Consider the following 22,907-nt stretch of genomic DNA (forward strand, 5'->3'; position numbering starts at 1 on the left):
TTCAATACGAAGGGCCTCCCGGGCAGACGATCCCCAATCTCTTCTTGAAGAATCTTGTCAAAAAATTTAGCCTCGGACTTCCCGCGATGGCTTGGCTCCTTCGCACCACCGACTCCCCACGCGAAGTCCTCTCCCGCAGGCAGCCCGGGCTCCGAGAGTATGCTTTCTCCTGGGCCTTCCGGTAGAGATAATCTTGGTACTTCTTCTCTGCCGTGGCAATGAGCTCATCCCGGAAGGCCTTCTCCGGAACCGGCGCCCTCACGTTGGGGCAGACGACCCGTGAGAGGTTGGAGTCCTCTACGGATTGGTGAGAAAGGATGAGTTTGGCCTTCCTACAATTCTCCGTGGTGACTAGGCCCCCGACATCAAGATCGGCGCGGTCATAGGAGGCAAAGGCTTGGGCCCTTCGGAGGAAAGCCTGAGTAGGAGGTGTCCGCTGGTAAGGTGGGATCCACACCCACTCCGTGAGAAGCTCCGGGTGGTCCACGGCCCTGAACCCGGAGGAGAAGAAAAAGCGGTGGCGGTACTCCTTAACGTGAGTCTGCCTATTATACGGAACCACCCCCTCGTTAGGTGGTGGATCCGAACCCATAAAAACCATCCTTAAGTTTGTCCCCTTTCTTGGGGACGGATACAAGTTCGTAAAAATATAAAATTTCCGCCGGGCTGGGAGATCCCCAGCCGCGGGCGGTGTAAAAAATAAATAAGCCTGAGAGCAGGCGGTAAGCTTGAGGAATGAGTTGGTATGGCGCAAGGCCGACAAATACAAGGAAATTAACAAAATAATCTTGGAGCGGGAGCATGGCACCGGCCATCAAATGAGTCTGACTCCAAGCCCCGAAGCCGTCATAGTTATGATTAGGCGTCTCCGAGTCGCGAGGAGGTCGGTGATAGGTCCCTGAGGTGGAGGGCTTGATCCCAGCAACTTCTATAATATTTTCCAACTGGTGAGGGCAAGTTAGGGTGGATCGAAGCTCAGCCGCTTCCCACCCGGTCGCGCGGGATTTGTACCCTTCCTGGGCAACAGGCCCCAGGGAAACCTCCTCCAGCGTGGCCGTGCTTTTCCCACTCTTCTTCGAAGATTTCGAGCCGTGGCGTACATTTTGTGTTCTGTGAAAAACAAAGAGGGAAAAAGAAAATTCCAGCAGTTAGGTCCCATACCAAACCCTAAGTCAAGAAAAAGGGAGTGGGGGTCCCCTAACTGCTGGAAAGAGGCCCCATCCGGACACGTGTCACATGGGAAACCCTAGAGAGATTCCCTGAACAAGTGTCGGGTGCAGTGAAATCGCAGAAAGTGGTTTTTTAAAAGAAAAGAAAAAAAGAAAAAAAACCATTCTATGCCCTAAGCGATTGTTGAACGAAGAACACATGGCTCTCTTCAACAAAGTTGTACGATTATAACAGAGGCATGATAATGGCGATTCTACAACTAAAGCAGTAAACATAAAGCAGAACACTCAAAGAACTTAAAACATTCACACACTCAGAACTCAAAGTACGAACCCAGAAAACGAACGAAGTAAATGAAAGCGTGTTAAGGATGCAAGAAACTTACAGTAGATCGTTGAACTGGGGGTACTGGATGTGGTTGAGTAAAAGTTGAGAAGAACTGGCGAAGGCAAACACTGGAAAACTGAAAGAAACGTCTAAGTGCTAAGTCAGTTCGTGCTACTTTGAAGAATTTTCTCTCTGAGAAATTCGAGCAAAAATGGCAAGAAATGGAAAGTAACCGAAATGAAGGAAAGGTGGTGGTTTTTATAGGCAAAAACGCATGAGGAACAGGCGTCATCACCTACCAATCGCACGGTGGGGGAGATGCACGATTCGAATTCCCAAAAATCAACGGATCAGATCAATCTGCCATAAAGGCGGTGGAAACGTTTGAGTATCCGTCTGACACCATTAATGCGCCACATCAATCAAAGGACGTGAAACGAATCGACCTCTGCAAAAGCGAATCGCTGCATTTAATGCCATCATTAGACGCACCTTCACGCGCCCCAAGCTCGTGTCAGGAGACCGAAGAGGCGGCCGGAGACATTCCTGCAAAAAGCAAATCGCTGCATTAAATGTCATCATTAAATGTGCCCCCACGCGCTCCAGGCTTGAGCCAGGGAAACGAGGAGTCGACCGGAGGCACCTAAGCAAGCCTTGGTTTATTTTTTCCAAGTAAACAAGGCTTGGGGGGTAAATGTTGCCCCTGAATTCGCCCAAAATACGTGGACCAGTGGAAATGGGACACGTGGATCAGATAACTTGTAAATATTTGTTAAGTCTTTGTACGCCACAAGGAAGCGCCATGGGCATAGGTCCCGGAGGAGACACCCGGAATACAAGGTACTCCCGGAGGCTCGCATAGCATGAAGCCTCTCCGGGATGTGTCAGGCCTCTCCTGAGTAATCAAGTCGCATTTAATGCCGCATGGGAGGAAGCGTGTTGGGACTGTAACACGCAATAAAGTCTGACGGCACAACCCCCAAACAGCAGCGCTACAGTAATGATCATTTAAGTCTAGCGACGGCTACTCTGCGAAGAGTCACGTCAATCACAAGGCAAAAAGGACATTCCTCATAAAAACCCTACAACACCTAGGGATTTAACCATGCATCACCCATGGTATATTCATCGGAAATACCCAACTTTATGGATACTTACAGATACATGTGTAAGAACAATTCTAGGGATTACCCCACCAAAACACTATAAATACCCCCTTAAAGCTCATTTAATGGGGTCGAGAATCTTGGGTTGCATAAGAGCAAGAAGAGAAAATACTCACCAAGAACATTCTCTGTATTTATGAGAAAAATATTCTCTCAAGTGTGGAATCTGTATTAAATACATCCATTAATAAAAAAGACTCGTGGACTAAGGCTCATTAACGCCCCAACCACGTAAAAATCGTCATCTCACTTTCTTACAGCTCTTTAATATAATCATATTCTAATAGTTGCCGAAAATCTCGGTCAACAGTTACATTTTTTATTTATTAATAATTGTTTTATATTAATTATTTGTTATTGTTTCATTCATTATTTTTTTATTAATAATTTTTTTATATTAATTATTAATAATTGTTTTATTAATAATTTTTTTATTATTAATGATTAATTATTGTTTTATTATGAATTATTAATTATTGTTCTATTTTTTATTAATAATTATTTTATATGAATTATTAGTTATTGTTTTATTAATTATTTTTTTATTAATAATTATTTTATATTAGTTATTAATAATTATTTTATTAATAATTTTTTTTTATTATTAATGAAATAATTATTGTTTTATTTTTTATTATTAATTATTAATTATCGTTCTTGGTTTTTTTTTTAGGGAACTCCACATCTAATAATTCCAGTGTCGGAAAAATGTTCATGTCTATTGACATGGTTTATCGTTTTGTCTTGTCTGGTGCTTGGTGAGTTTTGTTCATTTTGTTTTCAGTGAGTTAGTGAGTGCAAGGTGTTGTCTTGTTGCTGTTGGAGTGGAGCGTGTGAAGAATACTGGTTGGTCTTTGTCTATTTTTACTGTTCGGGTTCTGGACGGAAATGGCTTCTTCTAGCCGTCATTCGGAGGCAATGGAGGATACGATACGGTTCAATATTGAAGAAGAGGATCTGGAAGCAGTCATAGTGACAGCGGGGGAAAGAGAAGAAGGCATAGACGATCGATGGTGTTTGGTGGGGAGATTACTATCAAACCGGGTTATTGATTTTGAAAAAATGCAAAATGTATTAGCCTCTCTATGGCAGCCAGGTATGGGGATGTTTGTTAAACAACTTGATACTAATCGATTTCTTTTTCAATTTTACCACGAAGTCGATATCCAACGCGTGATCAATGGTAGTCCTTGGACATATGATAGAATGCAATTGATTATTGAAAGGTTGAATGTTGGAGGAGACCCGAAGCTACTATCTCTGAATACGCTTGACATTTGGGTTCAACTTCATGATGTCGAACCGGGGTGTATGTCGGAATCAACGTTATGTAAAGTGGGGAACACAATGGGAACATACTTGGAGTCCGATCCTAAGAATTTCATTGGTGTATGGAGGGATTATCTTAGGATGCGAATCACTTTGAACATCGAGAAGCCACTTCGAAGAAGAATGAAGATCACAAAGGAAGATGGGAATTGGTTTTGGATCAATTTCAAATATGAAAGATCTCCTACTTTTTGCTTCATATGTGGTATCATTGGCCACTCCGATAAGTTTTGTCCACGTCTTTTTCATCAACCGATTGATCAAATTGAGAAGCCTTATGGAGAGTTTATGAAAGCGCTTCCTCAACGTAATCATAAGAACATCGGGGCGCGGTGGTTACGAACAAGAGGATGGTGTCCACCGGCGGCGGCGACGAATGAACCTGCTGGTTCTGGGGTGCATGAATCGGCCTCCATTAATGGCCGAAATGTTCCAGCTGCTCAACCCAAGAATCAAGGGAGCATAGCCGAAATGAGGGGAGGTGATCATGGGATTAATTTGGCAAGAATGGGGGGAGGTGATCATGGGATTAATTTGGCAAGAATGGGGGGAGGTGATCATGGGATTAATATGGCAAGAATGGGGGGAGAGATTGGGGGGGATCGGGTTGGTATTTTGGGAAGTCAACAAATGGCTAATAATGGTAAGAATGTTGAAAAGGATATCATTATTCCACAAAATGATAGCCTAGTCATTTTTGATAATAAAAAAAGGAAAATGACAAAAGAAGATATAGAAGGAAATGCTGACGTGGAAAAGGTTATGAGTAACTTTTCAAAAAACTCATCTTTGGCGGGCCTTGGTGTTGGGGCTCGCCAATCATCATGAAAATCTTGTCATGGAACTGTCGTGGGCTTGGGCCACCACGGAATGTGCAGTTCCTAAAAGAGTTGGTTTCTAACCAACGGCCCAATATGGTGTTTTTATGTGAAACTTTGAGTAAAAAAATGAAGGTGGATAATTTGAGTAGAACTTTGGGCTTTGAGGGGTGTTTTGTGGTAGAAGCTCAAGGTCGAAGTGGGGGTTTGGCGTTGCTTTGGAAGAATGAAGATGAAGTTTTGGTGGACACTTTTTCTGAGAACCATATTGATTGTAAAGTTTCTTTTGAAGGACAACGGGAATTTAGATTTACGGGGGTGTATGGTGAGCCAAACCGGAGTCTTAGAAGGAAAACTTGGGATCTTTTAACTACACTTCTTAGCCGCTCAACATTGCCTTGGTGCCTTATGGGAGACTTTAACAACGTCCTCAATCAATCCGAGAAAGTGGGAGGACAACCTTATCCGGTGTGGCTTATTCAAGGATTTCAAGAAGCACTTCGGTTATGTGGTTTGAGAGACATGGAGATGCATGGTCATCCTTTTACTTGGGAAAAGAGTAGGAACTCTCCTAATTGGATCGAAGCTAGATTGGATAGGGCTTTGGTGAACAATTATTGGTTGAACATTTTTTCGATGGCCAAGCTTACTAATCTTGAAATTTCCCCTTCGGATCACTCTCCATTGCTTATGGAGCTTTGCATGGGTTCGGCTCCCACTCATGAATACCGGTTCAAGTTTGAAAATTGGTGGACGACTCACCATGGGTGTGAAGAGATTGTTCGAAGTTGTTGGGAGAGAATGGGAGGTCACGACATTGAAGAAAAAATTGAGGAGTGTGGCCGTGAGCTTCATCGTTGGGGAAAAGAAGCCTTTGGGAGCTTTGCCTCTCGAATCAAAAGCTGCAATCGGGAATTGAAAAGGTATAAAAGTAGGCGGGATGATGAGGGGAAGCATCTTTTTTATAGTGCTAAGAAGGAGCTGTTTGCCGTGCTTAATCAGAGGGAAACTTTTTGGAAACAAAGATCTAAACAACTCTGGTTGAAAGAAGGAGACCAAAATAGTAAGTTCTTTCATTCTAAAGCTAGTACTAGAAAATGCAACAATCAGATTTTTTGTTTGAAAGATGATGATGGAATTCTGCGCCAATGGGATAGTGGTTTAGATAATGTCATTGTTTATTTCTATTCCAAGCATTTTACTGCTGAGCCTACTAGATGGGAGGATGTGCTGGATTGTGTTAGTCCCTCAGTTCGATAGGAACATAATGATTTCTTGCTTCGGCCGATTGGGGAAGAAGAGGTCAAAGATGCGGTTTTCCAAATGCACCCTGATAAATCTCCAGGACCTGATGGTATGAATCCTAAATTCTTTCAAAAATATTGGTCAATTGTTGGTAATGATGTGATCAATACTGTTAGAATTTTTTTCTGCAATGAGGTAATGCCGAATGGGATGAATGATACCAATATTGTTCTTATTCCCAAGAAGAAGAAACCGGATCGAATGAGTGAGTTGCGTCCTATCTCTCTTTGTAATGTTATTGCTAAGATAATAACCAAGGTTCTTGCTAATAGAATGAAGGGCTTATTATCTGAGATTATTTCCTTGAATCAAAGTGCTTTCATTCCTGGGAGATTAATCACTGATAACATCATGGTTAGCTTCGAAGTTCTGCATTATTTAAAGAGAAAGCAAGTGGGCAAGGATGGGTACATGGCGCTTAAGTTGGACTTGAGTAAGGCTTATGACAGAGTGGATTGGCATTTCTTGTGTGCTATGTTGAGACGAATGGGCTTTGCTGATAAATGGGTTCGACTAATTTTCGGGTGTCTTTCCTCGGTGCAATATCAGATAGTGACAACTGGCCATACCTTGGGGCCGATTGTGCCAAGTAGAGGACTTCGACAGGGGGATCCCATATCTCCTTACCTATTTCTTGTTTGTGTTGAATGTTTTTCTACTGTCATTCGAAGATTTGAAGAGAAGAAATGGATTCATGGAATCAAAGTTGCTAATGGTGCTCCAGTTGTGTCTCATATGTTATTTGCTGATGATAGCTTCCTTTATTGTAAAGCTACGAATGGTGAAGTAACCCGTGTTTTGCAACTGCTTCAACTTTTTTCTATGGCTACTGGTCAGCAAGTGAACTTTGAGAAGTCTTCAGTATTTTTTAGTACAAACACGGCTTCAGCTACAAGACAAATCATTTGTGCTAGGATGGGTATTTCGGAGGCGGATGAGCATAGCAAGTACCTGGGCCTTCCTAGTATGATAGGAAGGAATAAAAACTCTGTATTCGGCTATGTGAAGGACAAGGTGAATAAGCGAATTCAGACTTGGGACAACAAGTTTCTTTCTAGAGCTGGTAAAGAAGTGCTCATCAAATCAGTTGTTCAAGCTTTGCCTGCTTACACCATGAATGTTTTCCTTATCCCCGTTGGAATCTGCAATGATATTGAGCGTGCCATCAGTCAGTTCTGGTGGAGATCTAATTCTAACAAGGGAATTCATTGGATGAGGTGGGATAAGCTTTCGACTCACAAAGCTAATGGTGGCATGGGATTTCGGGATTTCAGAGATTTCAATCTTGCTTTATTGGCTAAGCAAGGGTGGAGGCTTCTCACTTGTGGTGAGAGTTTGATGGGAAGAATTTTTAAAGCTCGATACTTCCCTTCGAGTTCTTTCCTTTCGGCTACACTTGGCTCCAATCCGAGTTATATATGGAGAAGTGTGTTTGAAGCCAAAGACTTGGTTCGGGCAGGGGTTCGAAAGCTGGTAGGGGATGGGTCTACAACGAACATATTGAATGATCCATGGCTAGCCAATGATTTGAATCCTTACATTGAGTCTCGACACCCAGCCCTTGTGGGAAATATGGTTAGCTCTTTGATGAAAATTGACTCATTGGAATGGGATGGAGAAGTTCTTTCGGATGTTCTAAATGAAAGAGATCAAGCTTTGGTTTGGCAAATTCCTCTTACAAGGAATGTTGGCAATGATACTTGGTATTGGATGAAGGAAGACAATGGCTTGTTCACAGTTAAAAGTGCTTACGCTTTGCAACAAGTACTCAAAGGAAGCAACACTATGGAGCCTAATTCGGGCTTTTGGAAAGAATTATGGCAGCTGAAACTTCCTCCAAAGGTGCTAGATTTTCTATGGCGAGTAAACTCTAATTGTCTTCCAACGAGATTTCAGCTCTCAACCAAACATGTGCCCATCGATACTCAGTGTCCTTTTTGTAACTCGGCTCCGATAAACCTCTCTCCATGTCCTTGTGCGATGCTCCTTTGCGCAAGGTTGTTGGAGTTTGTCTCATGTTCCTACCGTGGCTACTGCTGCCATGACATTTGCAGCCTGGTTTGAAGAGGGCCTTCGGGTGTGGACGACGTCCGAGAAGCTTGAGGCTTCTATGATAGTATGGGCCATTTGGAAGCATCGAAATGAGTTAGTTTGGAATTCCAAAAGACCCGAGGTTAGTGAGGTTGTGACATTAGCTAAATTGAACTTTATTGATTGGTATAATGCTCATAAGAACACCGTTCCTACTCATGATGTTAATGGTTCGGATGTTGAAGTTCTAGAGCATTGGACCGCCCCTCAATTTCCTATGATTAAAGTTAATGTTGATGGTGCAATCTTCTCTAATGAGAGGCGTTTTGGTATTGGGTTGATAGCAAGGACAGCGGCTGGGGTTGTCTTACAAGCAAAGAGTCTACTCAAAGAGGGTGTGTTGAAGGCCCACGTGGTGGAAGCAATTGGCATAAAGGAGGCTCTGAGTTGGATTAAAGACAATAGATGGACGAATGTGGTGGTTGAGTCGGATTGTTTGAGAGTCATCAGGGATTTACAAAAGTTTAAACATATGGCTTCTCCTTATGGCCATATACTTTCTGATTGTATGACTTTGTGTTCGGGTGTTGATGATGTTTCTTTTAATTTTGTTAAGCGATCTGCTAATAAGGTTGCGCATGCTATTGCGCGATCTTCTCTTGTTGAGGCTGATTGTACTTACTCTGGGGATGCATTACCCATGGATTTTGCATCTTTAGTTTTGAATGATTTGATTTAATAAAATTTCATCATTATTCAAAAAAAAAATAATTCCAGTGTCGGACCATTACTCAGGCCGTGTCACATGGCGCGGTGGTAGTTATTACTACCCGAAGATTAAGGCTAAATTTCAAGAATTCAACCTATGGGACAGGGTGAGGGAATCCCTTTCAAACAGTTTTTTGAGAGAGAGCCTATACAATTTTTAGGAGCATTTTTTCATCAGTTGATGCTTCACAAAATCAAATCTGACAAGCCGGACGAGGTACATTTTTATGTGGGAAGGGAGAGATGTAGATTTGGTAGGGTGGAGTTTGGCTTGGTGATCGGGTTAAACTTGTTGCCCGGCCCTACTGAGGAAGACATCAAAGAGAAAGAAAATTCTGACCGGTTGATTATGGAATATTTCAACGGTAATCCTTCGATCAGCTTCGGCCAACTGCGCAGAGTTTTTGAGAGCTGCAGAGAAGTTGATGATGTCTACAAGTTGGGGATCTACAAGAAAAATGCTTTCCTTAACATATGAATATAACTCATTTTAAAAACTGTTATACTAGCTAAGACAAGCATTAATTTTGTACAATAGTTAATGAGTTTTAGAAAATATTATAGTAGCTCAAATAGAAAATTAGGCGAGGGTATATTTTTTTAGAAAGCCCGCTAAGAAATAGGCGGGTGGTCATATAACTCACCAAATAAAAAGTATCATTTTCTTTATAATTCTCTATGACTCTCTTCTTTTGTATATATAACTCACGAAATACATTTTATTTTTTTATGGAAGCATATATATCTCTCTTTCTATAGTCTATTGTCTATTCTATTGAACTCTTCTATTTGAGTTCTTCCTTCATTCATCCACCCCAATCCCTTGAGATTTGAAATCCTCCTCTGTTCGTGAGATCTGAGATTGACCAGAACAATTGACCCAGAAAGGCTGCAATTGTTCCTCAGCCATTTGTTGTTGTTCTCATTAATGTTTACAAAACCTAATTTTTTAGGAAAATAAACACTTCAATTTCTCATTTCATTTTAATTGGAAATAAAAATGTGATTTCATTTGGTAGTATTTTGTTTTTATTTTATTATATTTATTTTTTTGCTTTATTTGATTTCATTTGGTTTGGGAATTTGTTCTCACGAGAAGGATGGAAGCTTCTCTTATTAGAGTAAAGCTAAGTCTTTAATTCACATTCCATCTCAATCTGGAATGAGAATTCAAATCCTACTAATGTCCCAAAACCTTTTTTAGGTAATCAGATGTTTGAGATTATGCTAGAATGGATTATGAATTTTTTTCCAAATTGTGTTTTAGTAAAATATTCTTGTTTTGTATTTCAGTGACAATTTTTTTCTTGTTGTTGTTTTTGTGCCTTCTCTCTCAACAAGTTTTAGAGAGTTTAGGCATTTTTATTCATGTCATATATATATATTTATTTATATATATATACGTATATTATGTTACTTATTTTTTATAGCTTTTGTTTCTTTTCCTTAGTTTATTTTAGTTTATCAAGAGAATTACATGTTGTATTTTTTTAAGTTTTCCTAATAATATATTTTAATTATTTTTTTTTACAGTAATTTCCACTGGAAAATGAAAAGTCTACGAAGATCTCCAAGAAAGCACATACGACCAGGTGCTTTATGCAAAATTGTGGCAAAAAGAAGAAAAGCAACATTGAGGAGTCAAACTGATTGGGAAGATACAACCCTTGAAAGTCCTGTTGTAAAGAAAAGGAGTTCTCTACGTAAGTTTTTTGCACCTGCTAATGTTGTAATTGATTCACCACCTGTTAGTACAAGAGCATCTTCTCGTCGTATGATCTATAATACAGAGCCAAATCAAAATGATATTGTGGAAGACGTGGAAATGTCACATGGAAGCTCAAGAACTAGAAGATCCCTTAATTATCAAGTAGAGGAGGACGCTGAAATGATTTTTAAAGAGGTGGGAATGGATGAATGTGAAAACATAGCAGATAAGGAAGTTGAAGATTTAACTGAGGCAGAATTTGAAGGAATAGCTGAGGCAGAATGTGAAATGGCTGAGGTGGAACTTGTACAGCCAAGGAAAATGACTAACACAAGCAAAAATGTAGCCATTTCCCCGCTCGCAAGGCATCAAACGAACCAAGCTCATATAAAATCTATAAGATTACAAAAAACAAACGAGGAAAATCAAAATGAGAACAATGGAACACCTGAAGATGCAAATGTGAATAAAATAAATTCAGTAAAGAAGACTAGGGGTCGAACTACTTTGGCCAATCTTACAAAGAGAAACAATGACTTAAGAAAAATAAATTGGAATGAAAAAGGCCAACCGGTTGGTACTAACTCTGTGCAATTTTCTTCTTATGTTGGTGCTCTTGTGAGGGAGGTAGTTCCTTATACTATTTCAGATTGGAGGAAAATGTCACCAATCATGAAAGATATTCTTTGGGCATCTATTCAGGTAGCCTTACAGGTTATATAGTTGTGTTTTTTTTTTCCTTACACTCTGCTCCTCATAACATACATATAATGTCACTTAATATGAATTTTATGTAGGCACAATATGATTTATATGATGATTGGCAAAAGAAGATGTGCTTTGAAATGATGGCATCTCTATGGAGATCTGGAAAGTCTAGATTAGTCAAAGAGCTTAACGATGCAAAAAATGAGAGTGAGCGACTAGCCATGAAGCCAGATTGCATAAAAAGTGATGCTGAATGGAGATCATTTGTTACTCAAAAAACTAGTAAAGAACATATGGTAAGATTAGAAATAAGTACTTGGATATTAGTGTAGATTAAGTTATGTTTTACCTAATGTTATTTATTTTTTATTAACTAGGCTATAAGGGCCAAATTTCAAGAGAGAAGAAAGAAAGTTGTTCCACACACCTTAAGTCGAAGAGGTTACGCTCGAACAATCGATGATATGGTAACAATTAACATTTTGATTGATTGTATTTTGTTTTTTATTTTTATATTCCTTGGTTAAACTGTCCATTGTACTTTGTAGAAGAAAGATACCAAAGAGGAAAAAGTATCTAGGATTGAGGCTTTTCGGAGAGCCCATACTAAGAAGAATGGTGAACCAATTAACCCGACAGCGTCGGAAGTTTTTGTGAGTACTTATCAATTAATTTTTATAATTACACTCGTTTTCTATAATTGTACTTCAGCCTTACTCATTCATATACAGGGAGAATTGGATAACATTATACGTGAAGACCCAAACTCTGAAATTACAGAAAATATAGAGGAGGATGCCTTAACAAAATTATTTGGTGACCCAAAATCCGGTCGTTTAATCGGACAAGGAAGGGGGATAACAAGATCAAAGTTGAATGTTATTAATATGTCTAATAACAAGATCTGTATGAAGCTCAAAATGGCAGAAATGTTGGATTTACTTAAAGAACACTTGGTAACAATTTATTTTTTCACTTATACAACTCAACATCTGTAATTTTCAAATGAAACATATCTTTCTTTTTTAATTTAGGGTGGTAAAGCAACACCAAGTGAGGGACAATCCCTTAATGCTACCCAATCCAACAATAATCCTTCTCCTAACGTAAATTATCAAATTTATTATTGGTTAAAGAATTTTTTTGAAGTTATGGATATGAAAGCTCATAGATTATATGTAAAATCAATTTTTGCAGAGTGTTGGACTAAAAAAGGACCATAATTTTACAGAAGCGATGAATGCTTGTTACATGCTTGATTGGTCAGATACAATAGTTGCTGAAGGTCGTTGGATTTATAGTGATCCAAACATAGAGATACATGGACTTCCCCTTGGACCAGAATTTATGCGATTATGGGTTGATGTTGCTATTGTCCCAAGTGCTTATTTATTTCGTCCTAACTATGCGATGCTTACGATACAAGAAACTGTTGGTTCCACAGTTGCATGACCTTCTAAAAAGGTTATTCCAAGAGGTATTTAATTAGTTATAATATGATTTTATTTATTTCTTAAAAATTAGTATTTGTTCTAAATAAGATTAATAATTAGTTTAATACTTGTTATAATATGTTTTATGATAGTATTTTGATAATATTTCAACTATCATGATGATATTGTTTGTTTAAATATGTTGTCATATAGTAAAATCTCAATTTTATTTATCATATAATCATAGTATATATTTTTATCATGGAATACATGTGTCTTCTTTCTAAGATTTAATTTTTCAATAAATATAGAACTATAGTTGGTGCTTTGATTTACTCAGAGTGTTATTTTTTTTTTAGAATATTAGACTTGATTTTGCTGCATCAATGCTTGTTAATTACATATTAATACATTTTCACATTTTGTGTTTTCTAGTGGGTTAAATTTTATATTATGAGTGATCAGAACACTGTACAAATATTTTTCTTTCCTTTCTTTATCACCTTTTTATTATCCATTATTGAAAATTCAAATAATGCTTCTTTCTTTGCCTTCATTACATATGTATTTAAATTGATATAAAATCTCATATGAGATTGATTAATAATAGTATTAGCTATGTATGAATGATTTCACACTTTAAAGCCTAATTAGTTTTTCTTTTGTTTTACTTTTCAGATGCTACAAGTGAAATGCGAATGGGCATTTAATTTTGAAGGCATTTTGTGGTAGTTGGAAGAACCTTTAGAACTGTTGAAAGCTTAAGACTACTTTCTTGAATATTTTGTTGTTCGATAACTAGTATTGAATGGTTTAAGACTTTTAGATTATTTATTATTTTATTGAATATTTTTTAAAGATTAATTATTTAATGTTGAATACATATGATTTTATGAATATTTTATGAATCATATAATTAGTACTTAAATATATATATTTATACAATTTATAATGCACTATATGTGTTATTGCTTAAAAGATCAAAGCTTTCCAAATGCTAAAAATAACACAAAAATGTGTTATTGCTTAAAAGATCAAAGCTTTCCAAATGCTAAAAATAACACAAAAATGTGTTATTGCTTCAAAGATTGAAGCATTCCAAATACTAAAAATAACACAAAAATGTGTTATAGTTTCAAAGATTGAAGCTTTTCAAATAATAAAAATAACACAAAAACGTGTTATTGCTTCTTTTACAATTATAAATATAAATGTTTGTTATGCAAACTATTTTATATAATGCAAGAAATGTGTTATTAAAAAATATACTATAAGACTATTTTGTAATCGACCAAATGTGTTATAGAATTAACTATAAATAACATAACTAAAAACTTATTTATTCATTAAAATAAGACAACCAATGTCTTATTGTTAATTATATAATAATACATATGTATAACTATGAAAATGTGTTATGTAAAAGGGTCTGATCTACGATAGCACTGCTTTTCTTAAGCCCTCATAAAGTGTTATGGTATCTTTTCATAAGACTTTTCTGGTCTTATTGAAAGCAGTTTTTGTTGTAGTGGATGGCCTTGTTTGTTATGGGCGTCCTCACTGGTAAGGAGGAGAAGACTACCGTTCCTCCTTTTGTCATAAGAATGGTTGATAACCTTCCATTCTTCTACGAGTACCCCTGGGGAAAGATTTCTTACACCAAGCTGATGGAAACTTGTAATATGTACTACTTGGATGTGAAGAATAAGATGTTGAAAAAGATTGAAAAGCGAGTTACTCAGAAGGAGGCAAAATACTCATCTTACGGCTATACTGCAGCGTTGCAGTATTGGGCATATGAGGCCATCTTACAGATGGGCAACGAGTATGCAGTGAGGAAGTCGCATCGCTTTCCTAGAATGGTGAACTGGGAGAGTAAGCCGAACACTACACTCGGGAAGGATGAAGTGATCAGATTATTTGCTAGAAATGTAAGTTTGTTACACTTTATGTTTAATTCATGTTAATTTCCATATATTATATTAATATATTTATTTTATTTTTCAGTTGACAGTTTACTCTATGTTATGTCCCCGACCGAATGAGATTGAGTTTGTGAGTTACATCACTGGGGGTCAGCCGCCTTTATTTGTTGACTTGGATGAACTTGTGTTGGGTGAGGATGAGCAACCAACACAGGATGCTTTGCAAAGCCAGGCCGAAAAGCTTGCCTCCACATTGGAAGAACGAGCGGACGCAACTCGAATATTTAGAGACTCTACACCACCTCCACCATCTCCACCACGTGCACCGTCTGCAGTTCCAGATGAGTATGGTGTTGGCTCATCTTCAGCTTCAGTTCCAGATGAGTCTGGTGTTGACCCATCTGTAGCTTCAGTTCCAGATGAGTCTGGTGTTGACCCATCTGCAGCATCACAGGATCCTCCTGTTCCCCCGTCAGCTTCTATTCCCAGCACCTCAGAGGCTCGCGATCCAGTATACGCTGCCATTTTGGCAAGGTTGGAGATTGTGGAGAGGGGGCAGATTGCTTTGAGTGAAGGGCAGACCGCTCTGCTAGAAGGCCGGCAACAGATTCACAGTCACAGCCACAACCACAACCACAAAAGAAGAAGAGGCTCAGTCACCGGAAAATGAAATCATTCTCCCAAATGATTACAGACCGGATGATGATGACATGTTCTGTACACCTGAGAAGCCGAATATCACCAGCATCGGGGATACTCAGGATTCTGAGGTACAGGTGTCTGAGACAGCTCCAGAACTCGTTGAGAACCGGAGGAAGAGAAAGCGGCCTAGGTGGTTCGATGAGTACACTGAAATAAAAAAGAAGTCTAGGGCTACGAAGACACTCGTGAATGCGGACCCACTTAGAATGGTTGATCGAAAGCTGCTCAGGACTTTTCACAGTTGGGTACTCGGCCAGATTGGGAACAAGTACCCGAGAGAGTGCTTCTTCGGTAAACACGATTCGGCTTGGTTCCTCGAACTACATACTCCGAGGACATAGCTTAGGGACGATGTAAGTTTTTAAGACTTTTTTACTTCTTTTGCTTTTAAAGACTTTATCTAACTCTTTTTATTTAATCTCTGACATATTTAATTTTCATGTTTTAGCATTTGGATGCGGCATTTCATTTGATGAGGAGGCGACAACACTTTTATCCGGAGGTGTACCCAAATAGATGTGTCATCATGCCGTGTATTTCCCAGCAGGAGTTGTTGGTCGGTGGGAAGCTGCGGGTGATGACCACACTAACTTTCAGTGGGATGAGGGCATATTAGATTTGATTCGAGGGGACGAAGGTCAATACTTGGCTAGTTGGAAGAATAAGGAGAGAATATATATGGCCCTCTACTTCGATAGTGCAAAGCATTGGGTGACACTAAAGGTAGATCTGGATCATTGGTTGTTGAACATATTTGACTCGAGCCTCGGATCGATTTCCCCGAATGAATTCAAGAGTCACTTGGCAATGTGGGAAAAATTACTACCAACTTTGATGCTGCAGGCTGGCCTATTCGAGACTCATGACATGATCCTCGTGCCTCAACTAACCACCTCAGAGAGCCATGTTAGAAGTTTTACTTCAAAAGTCATGGACTGGGGCGTTGTTCGACATACAAAATTAAGGTAACTTAATTACAATTGATTTTTTTTTTATTATTTAACTTGAATTTTATTTGCATACTTTTATTTATTTACTTTTTATTGTCTCATACAGCGGTGACTGCGGGATGTATGTGATAGAGCACATCGAGCATAGTATGCTAGAGACTACGTTTGATAATGTGCACGATGACAATATGAAGAAATTTAGAGAGCAGTGGTGTGTAGATTTGTTTTACCAGAATTTAGCATGAACAATTATGTTTTTTTTTTAATTGGTATTTATTAAGATAACAATGTAACTAGTTTTTTTTATTGGTATGTTTATGTTTTTAAAGAGTTCATACAAACTTTATGCCTTTCTTTCATGCAACAAATTATAATAATTATGTAAACATAAAATATCACAAATTCCAATGTTTAAAGTAGTCCAACATTAATCAATAACAATACATAATAGTCCAAGACATCACAATACAAATAAACTAAAAATTCATTCTTAACCTCGCTAGGTGCAAGTGCTTCTATTGTGCCCCTTGGCACCGCACTTGCTACAATTTCGTGATTTGATAATCCTTTCACTATTACAAGCCGTTCGGTTGTTCTTAATTCTTCCAACCTTTTGCTTCTTGGGTCGCCCTACTGGTTGCTTCTCAACAGGCACTCCAACTGTCATGTTCTTTATGTCATCAGGCAATTCCCAATCATCCTCGTCATCAACTGGCATAATTGTTCCTTCATATGTCCTCCTCCAATATTTTGTTGTGTAATATGGCGAGCATAGTGTGTACGCGCTAATACTTCGCTCCTGAGATGCAGCACATGCATGAGGACAAGGAAACTTCATGCACTGGAACAAGCCACAAGTGCAAGTTTGTTCCTGCAAGTCCACTACGCCACTGGTCAGAACTGTTCCTCCAGGGTGAACCTGCAACGTGTAAGGTCCACATGAGTCAACGTTCAAATACCGACCTTTTTCAAAATGCAATGTCAAGTCCTCCTCCATTTCTGGTGCTAGGGGTTTCGTCCACTTGTCAGCTTTTTCTTTTCGTGAAGCAAACCACTTTTGGACTTTGGACCTCAGGAATGCTACAACAGCAGTGATCGGGAAGCCTCTTGCGTCCTTAGTTGTGTTGTTGAAGCTCTCAACCCAGTTGCTCGTCATTACATTGTAACGTACCCCTAGAAAGTATGATCGGACCCATTTTTCAAATCTAATTTCCTCAAGATATTGTGCAACCGCAACATTCATTGCCGGAATGTTCTCAAATTCTCTGTGAAACTCTGATCTTGAATACGTGTAGGCACACGTGTAAATTCGATTCGTGAAGACGTCAGTCTTGAACTTGTGGTTGACGTTCATAATAATGTGGTGGTAACATGCACCGTGGTGTGCATAAGGGAATACGATATCCAAAGCATGAATAATGCTTTGATGCCTATCCGAAACAAAGGCTAAGTTCTCAACATCACCAATCTTTCTTTCAATTTTCTCATAAAATAGGTCCAGGAATTGTGGTTTTCACTGTCAAACTATAGCAAAAGCTATCGGAAAGATATGACTCCCTGCATCCAGAGCCACTGCACACAATATTTTCCCACCATACCTAGTCTTCAAGAAAGACCCATCAACGCATACAACAAGTCGACAAAACCTAAACCCCCGAATACAAGGACCCAGAGAGAAGAAACAATACTTGAAGCGACCATCTTCAACCACAAAATCCGTGATGGTACCTGGATTTCTCAACTGTAGCATGTGCAAGTAACTAGGTAATTTCGAGTACGAATCTTCAAGTGTACCCCGAGCTAGGTGTAGTGCCTTCTCTCTGCACCTCCATGCCTTTTCATAACTCATTTGGATCCCGTAATCCTTGTGCATACTTTTTCTTATATTAGAGGCCAAGTGATCCGAGCCGTCAGTTGCGAACTTATCCTTAATTGGATAGGCAACTATCAAAGTTGATGCTTGACAGTTATCTTTTAGTACGCTCAAGGGAACATGTATGTACATTATGAAATGTACTCACCTCAAACATGTTAGAAAGTACGTTCTTCTTCGCTCTTAATCTCCACCCACAATCTGTATCCTTACATGTGACGTACCAAATATCAGTACCGGACTTCCTAACGTAGTAGTCAAACCCTTTCTTCATTGCATACAAGCCAACAACCATCTTTAAATGCACTTTGTCTCTAAAAACCTTTCCCACATGTAACTTCCCGCCTGGTGTGCCACCCGTAGATATATAGTGAGTATGATCCTCGATGTCTTCTCTTGTATACATTTTCTCCTTGAATTTACTGTAACTTGTCGAAGAAGAAAATGGATCGCTCCATCCAGTTACATTGGTCCCTCGAGCATCAGTAGGACCACTAATATCATTGGTCTCTCTACCATTATTAGGACCTGTACTGTCAGTAGTTCCTCTACCATGACTGGTTTAGCCTGGACGACTACTACTAGTACCAGGTGTTTGGTAATTTTCTCTACGGGGCATTCTTTTCCATATCGGTGGCCTCGGTGGTATTTGGTACGATAGTGGAGTCAAGTTCAAAGGTACAGCAGCAGGGGCCTCTGTACCTTGGTCGTCTCTTACGCCATCATTGCCCTCAACATAACATTCAGGGTTTGGACCATCAAAAAAACCATCAATGAAAGGCATTTGTGCTACAATATCAGCACTCGGCATCATAGTGTTTAATTCAGGTAATACATCCGCAACCAACACCTCTGGATTTGTTTCTGGAACAAAACTCCCAACCTCGCTACGATTATCCCCAACAGAACTTGGTGTGGGACTAGGATCGACGCAAACATTCTTCTTTAGCAAAGTCACAAACAAAGGAGTAAATTCATCTGGCTTCTTCGCAAGTGTAGATAAAAAGTATCTTGCACGCTTATCATTTCCAATAACTTCAGGGAGATACTCATAGCCTTTCCTGTACTTATAATTTACTTCCAATTTAAAGTCACACTCCACTTTGTCAACATCCAGTTCTTCGTATAAAACATCAACCAAACCTGAGTAGCTTAGGTTCGGATCAATGTCAAATGTCAAATTTCGCCCCGTTTATAAACCCAATCTCTACCATCAAGCTCCCAAATACCATTATACATAACACACGCATTAACAGATGAACCTGCCACATACATTTAAAAAAACAAAGTTATAATTTACAACAAAAATCTCACCGAAAAAAAATCTTAATTAATAATTAATAATAAAACAATAATTATTAATTGATTATAAAATAATAATTAATAATTATTACTAAAACCATAAAAAATAAAACAATAATTAATAAAATAATAATTAATAATTAATAATAAAACAATTATTAATAAAAATAATAAAAAATAATTAATAATTCATAATAAAATAATAATTAATAATTAATAATAAAACAATAATTATAAATTTTTTTATTAATAAAAAAATAAAAAAATTAACAATTAATAAAACAATAATTAACAATATTTCATAAATCAATAATAAATAAAATAATTCTTAAAATATTAACTAAAATAATAATTAATAATTAATAATTATTATAAAAGAATAATTAATAACACAAATATTAATAAATCAATACAAAATAAATTAATCATAAAATAATAAATAATAATTAATAATTAATTACAAAAATAATTAATTAAAACATTAACTAAACTAATAACTAAAAATTAAGAATTCTTATAAAAGAATAATTAATAACACAAATATTAATAAACCAATACAAAATAAATTAATCATAAAATAATAAATAATAAATAATAATTAATTACAAAATTAATTAATTAAAATATTAACTAGAATAATAATTAATAATTAATAATTATTATAAAAGAATAATTAATAACACAAATATTAATAAATCAATATAAAATAAATTAATCATAAAATAATAAATAATAATTAATTAAAATATTAACTAAAATAATAATTAATAATTAATAATTATTATAAAAGAATAATTAATAACACAAATATTAATAAATCAATACAAAATAAATTAATCATAAAATAATAATTAATTACAAAAATAATTAATTAAAACATTAACTAAAATAATAATTAATAATTATTATAAAAGAATAATTAATAACACAAATATTAATAAATCAATAAAAAATAAATTAATCATAAAATAATAAATAATAATTAATAATTAATTACAAAAATAATTAATAAAAAAATTAAAAAAAAGGCTTCGGGTCCGATGGGTCCGATTGGTCCGATATGGCACCCATCAGACCCAAATGGAGGAGGATCGGACCCACGGTTCAAAAAATTTTAAAAAAAAATAATCAGTGGGTCTGATGGGTCCGATTGGTCCAATATGGCACCCATTGGACCCAAATGGAGGAGGATCGGACCCACAGTTCAAAAAATTAAAAAAAAAATTAGTGGGTCCGATGGGTCCGAAGGTCGGACCATCGGACCCACATGGTCCGACCATCGGACCCACGGTTTAAAAAATTAAAAATAAATAAAATTACACATCGGGTCCGATGGGGTCCGATTGGTCCGACCATCGGACCCACATGGTCCGACGATCGGACCCCATCGGGTCTTCACCCCTGCCAACAAATTTTCCACTACATCGGGCCCCCATCGGGCCTGACAAAAAAAATACAGAAAACAAAAAAAAAATCCAGTTTTCACAGGCAGCAAACATTATAACAGAAAAAACAGCAACAATCCACAGATCAAGCAACAAACACACCATTCTTAATTAAATATAACAACAACAAACAAGATTTAAAAAAAAATATATAAAATTACTTACCTATTGATGCTATATGGGAGCTTGTAGTGTTCTAGCTTCTAATGTGGTGGCTTGTAGTGTGGTGGCTTGTAGTGTGGAAGATTGTAGCTTGTAGTGTATAAATGAGTGAAGAGAAGAAAAAAAAATTGGTGGTGGTGGAATGGTTCGGGTGTGAAGATGATGGGAAGAGAGGGTTGATATAATTGGGGAGGGTATTATAGGGAAAACAATAAAAGTGTCATATATAACTAATTTTGTTAAGTATAAGTTAGGAGAACAGTTTTAAGATAATGTAAGCATATTAATTCAAATTTCCCTATTAAAAATATGATTCAAATATTTTATTATGTGTGTAACTATCTTTTCATGTACATACAGTAAGTAATTTTTTAAATTTTATTTTCGAATTAGTAAATTATTGAAAATTCTCTAACAATTTACAAGAAATTTTAAATATGTACAATGTACATAATTATTAAAAAAAAAAATAAACTATAAAACCTTCCTAGATAATACTTTTTTCAAGGGTACTATAAATTTTTCCTATTGTTTTATCTATTTGAGAAAATGCTTACTTGTGTTGATTATTTTATTTTTAAAAAGAGTTGAATTGAAATGCTTTCTGTAAATAGAGAAAAAATCACAAAAGCTAAGCTCTTATCAAGCGATCAAAAATTAACCTATTTCAAATTATTTTTACCTCGACGAATAGTTCTTAACTAAATAAAAAAAATAAATATATTACTTATGGTCGGTTATTCGGTTAAACCCCTTTTTGACAGTTAATTCGGTTAGTGACTAGTTAGACACCTAGGACGAAGCTATAAATAGCTTTGTATTATTCATTGTAACTAGATTTTGGTAATGACCCCAAAACTGTAAATATCTCTACTGTTATATTCAATAAAACGAGCTATACTTGTCAAGATATAATTTCACTTTCGGTTCAATCATGGTTTGTAGTGTTCTTGGATCAATGTTGTTGATTGCATAGGAATCTATCATTCCTTACAAACTGGTATTAGAGCCGGACGGGTTTTTGAGCTTCGAATTAGAGGCAAGCTCAGCGTGGCTGTGCGTGAAGAACATCCGAGGCAACAATGTAGAATGCAAAGTTCGATTTGGAGAAGTTTACAGGTAAGAACGATTTCGAGTTATGGAGGGTGAAGATGAGAGCTTTGTTATTGCAACAAGGGATTCAGGAAGCTCTGCTTGGTGAAGAGAACATCAAGGAAAGGACAGAGAAGGAGAAGACTAAGAGAAGTGTCGAAGGAGACAACTGCTGCTGGCCTATGGAAGAAGCTTGAAAGTCTATACATGACAAAGTCCCTTGCTAATCGACTGTTCTTGAAGTAGAAGCTGTATGCTTTTAAGATGCAATCTGGAAAATCTGTTGAAGATCACATGGATGATTTCAACAAGATAATTCTTGATCTTGAAAACATAGGCATCAAGATTGAGAATGAAGATCAGGCCAAAATTGTCTTGAATTCTTTATCTTCAGACACCTATGAACACTTCGTTGATACGATGATGTTTGGGAGGGACTCTCTTGTTGGAAATTATTTTACCAGGATCTTAGATCTACTCACAAGTATGTTTATTAACATCCTAAATAAGAACTTTCTAAAACGATGAAATTAAACAAATATAAAGTTAAGAAACCTTACATTGGGTGCAGCGGAATTAAATGACTCCTTCCGTTCAGATCTCTAACCCTTGTATCCTTTCTGTAGCAGAGTATTATCAAGATCTGAACCTGGATCTCTTTCTCTGAATCCTTGATGCTGAAACTCCTTTGCT

At 37.2% G+C, this 22,907-nt stretch overlaps 1 protein-coding gene across 3 annotated transcripts; it reads left to right on the plus strand.

The window, feature by feature from the left end:
- Nucleotides 1–8,981: 8,981 nt before the first annotated feature.
- On the plus strand, nt 8,982–13,831 carry LOC115702584 (uncharacterized). Of its 3 annotated transcripts, XR_009684908.1 has the most exons (5): nt 8,982–11,324; nt 11,420–11,626; nt 11,708–11,983; nt 12,062–12,807; nt 13,442–13,831. XR_009684908.1 is itself a non-coding variant. In XM_030629996.2 (3 exons), the coding sequence occupies exons 1-3, from the start codon at nt 10,464–10,466 to the stop codon at nt 11,855–11,857; spliced, it is 1,218 nt and encodes a 405-aa protein (XP_030485856.2). In that variant the 5' UTR covers nt 8,982–10,463; the 3' UTR covers nt 11,858–13,831. The 3 variants fall into 3 exon arrangements, 1 of the variants encoding a protein (XP_030485856.2); XR_009684907.1 differs by having other exon boundaries at nt 11,708–12,807; XM_030629996.2 differs by having other exon boundaries at nt 11,708–13,831.
- Nucleotides 13,832–22,907: the final 9,076 nt, after the last annotated feature.

This window comes from Cannabis sativa, chromosome X, assembly GCF_029168945.1.
Source record: "Cannabis sativa cultivar Pink pepper isolate KNU-18-1 chromosome X, ASM2916894v1, whole genome shotgun sequence".
NCBI lineage: Eukaryota > Viridiplantae > Streptophyta > Magnoliopsida > Rosales > Cannabaceae > Cannabis > Cannabis sativa.

Excerpts from the sequence above, each read along its gene's own strand:
- LOC115702584 (XM_030629996.2), top strand. The coding sequence starts at position 10,464 with ATGAAAAGTCTACGAAGATCTCCAAGAAAGCACATACGACCAGGTGCT. Across the intron at positions 11,325-11,419 it reads TTCTTTGGGCATCTATTCAG|GCACAATATGATTTATATGA; the intron begins GTAGCCTTACAG and ends AATTTTATGTAG. Across the intron at positions 11,627-11,707 it reads AAACTAGTAAAGAACATATG|GCTATAAGGGCCAAATTTCA; the intron begins GTAAGATTAGAA and ends TTTATTAACTAG.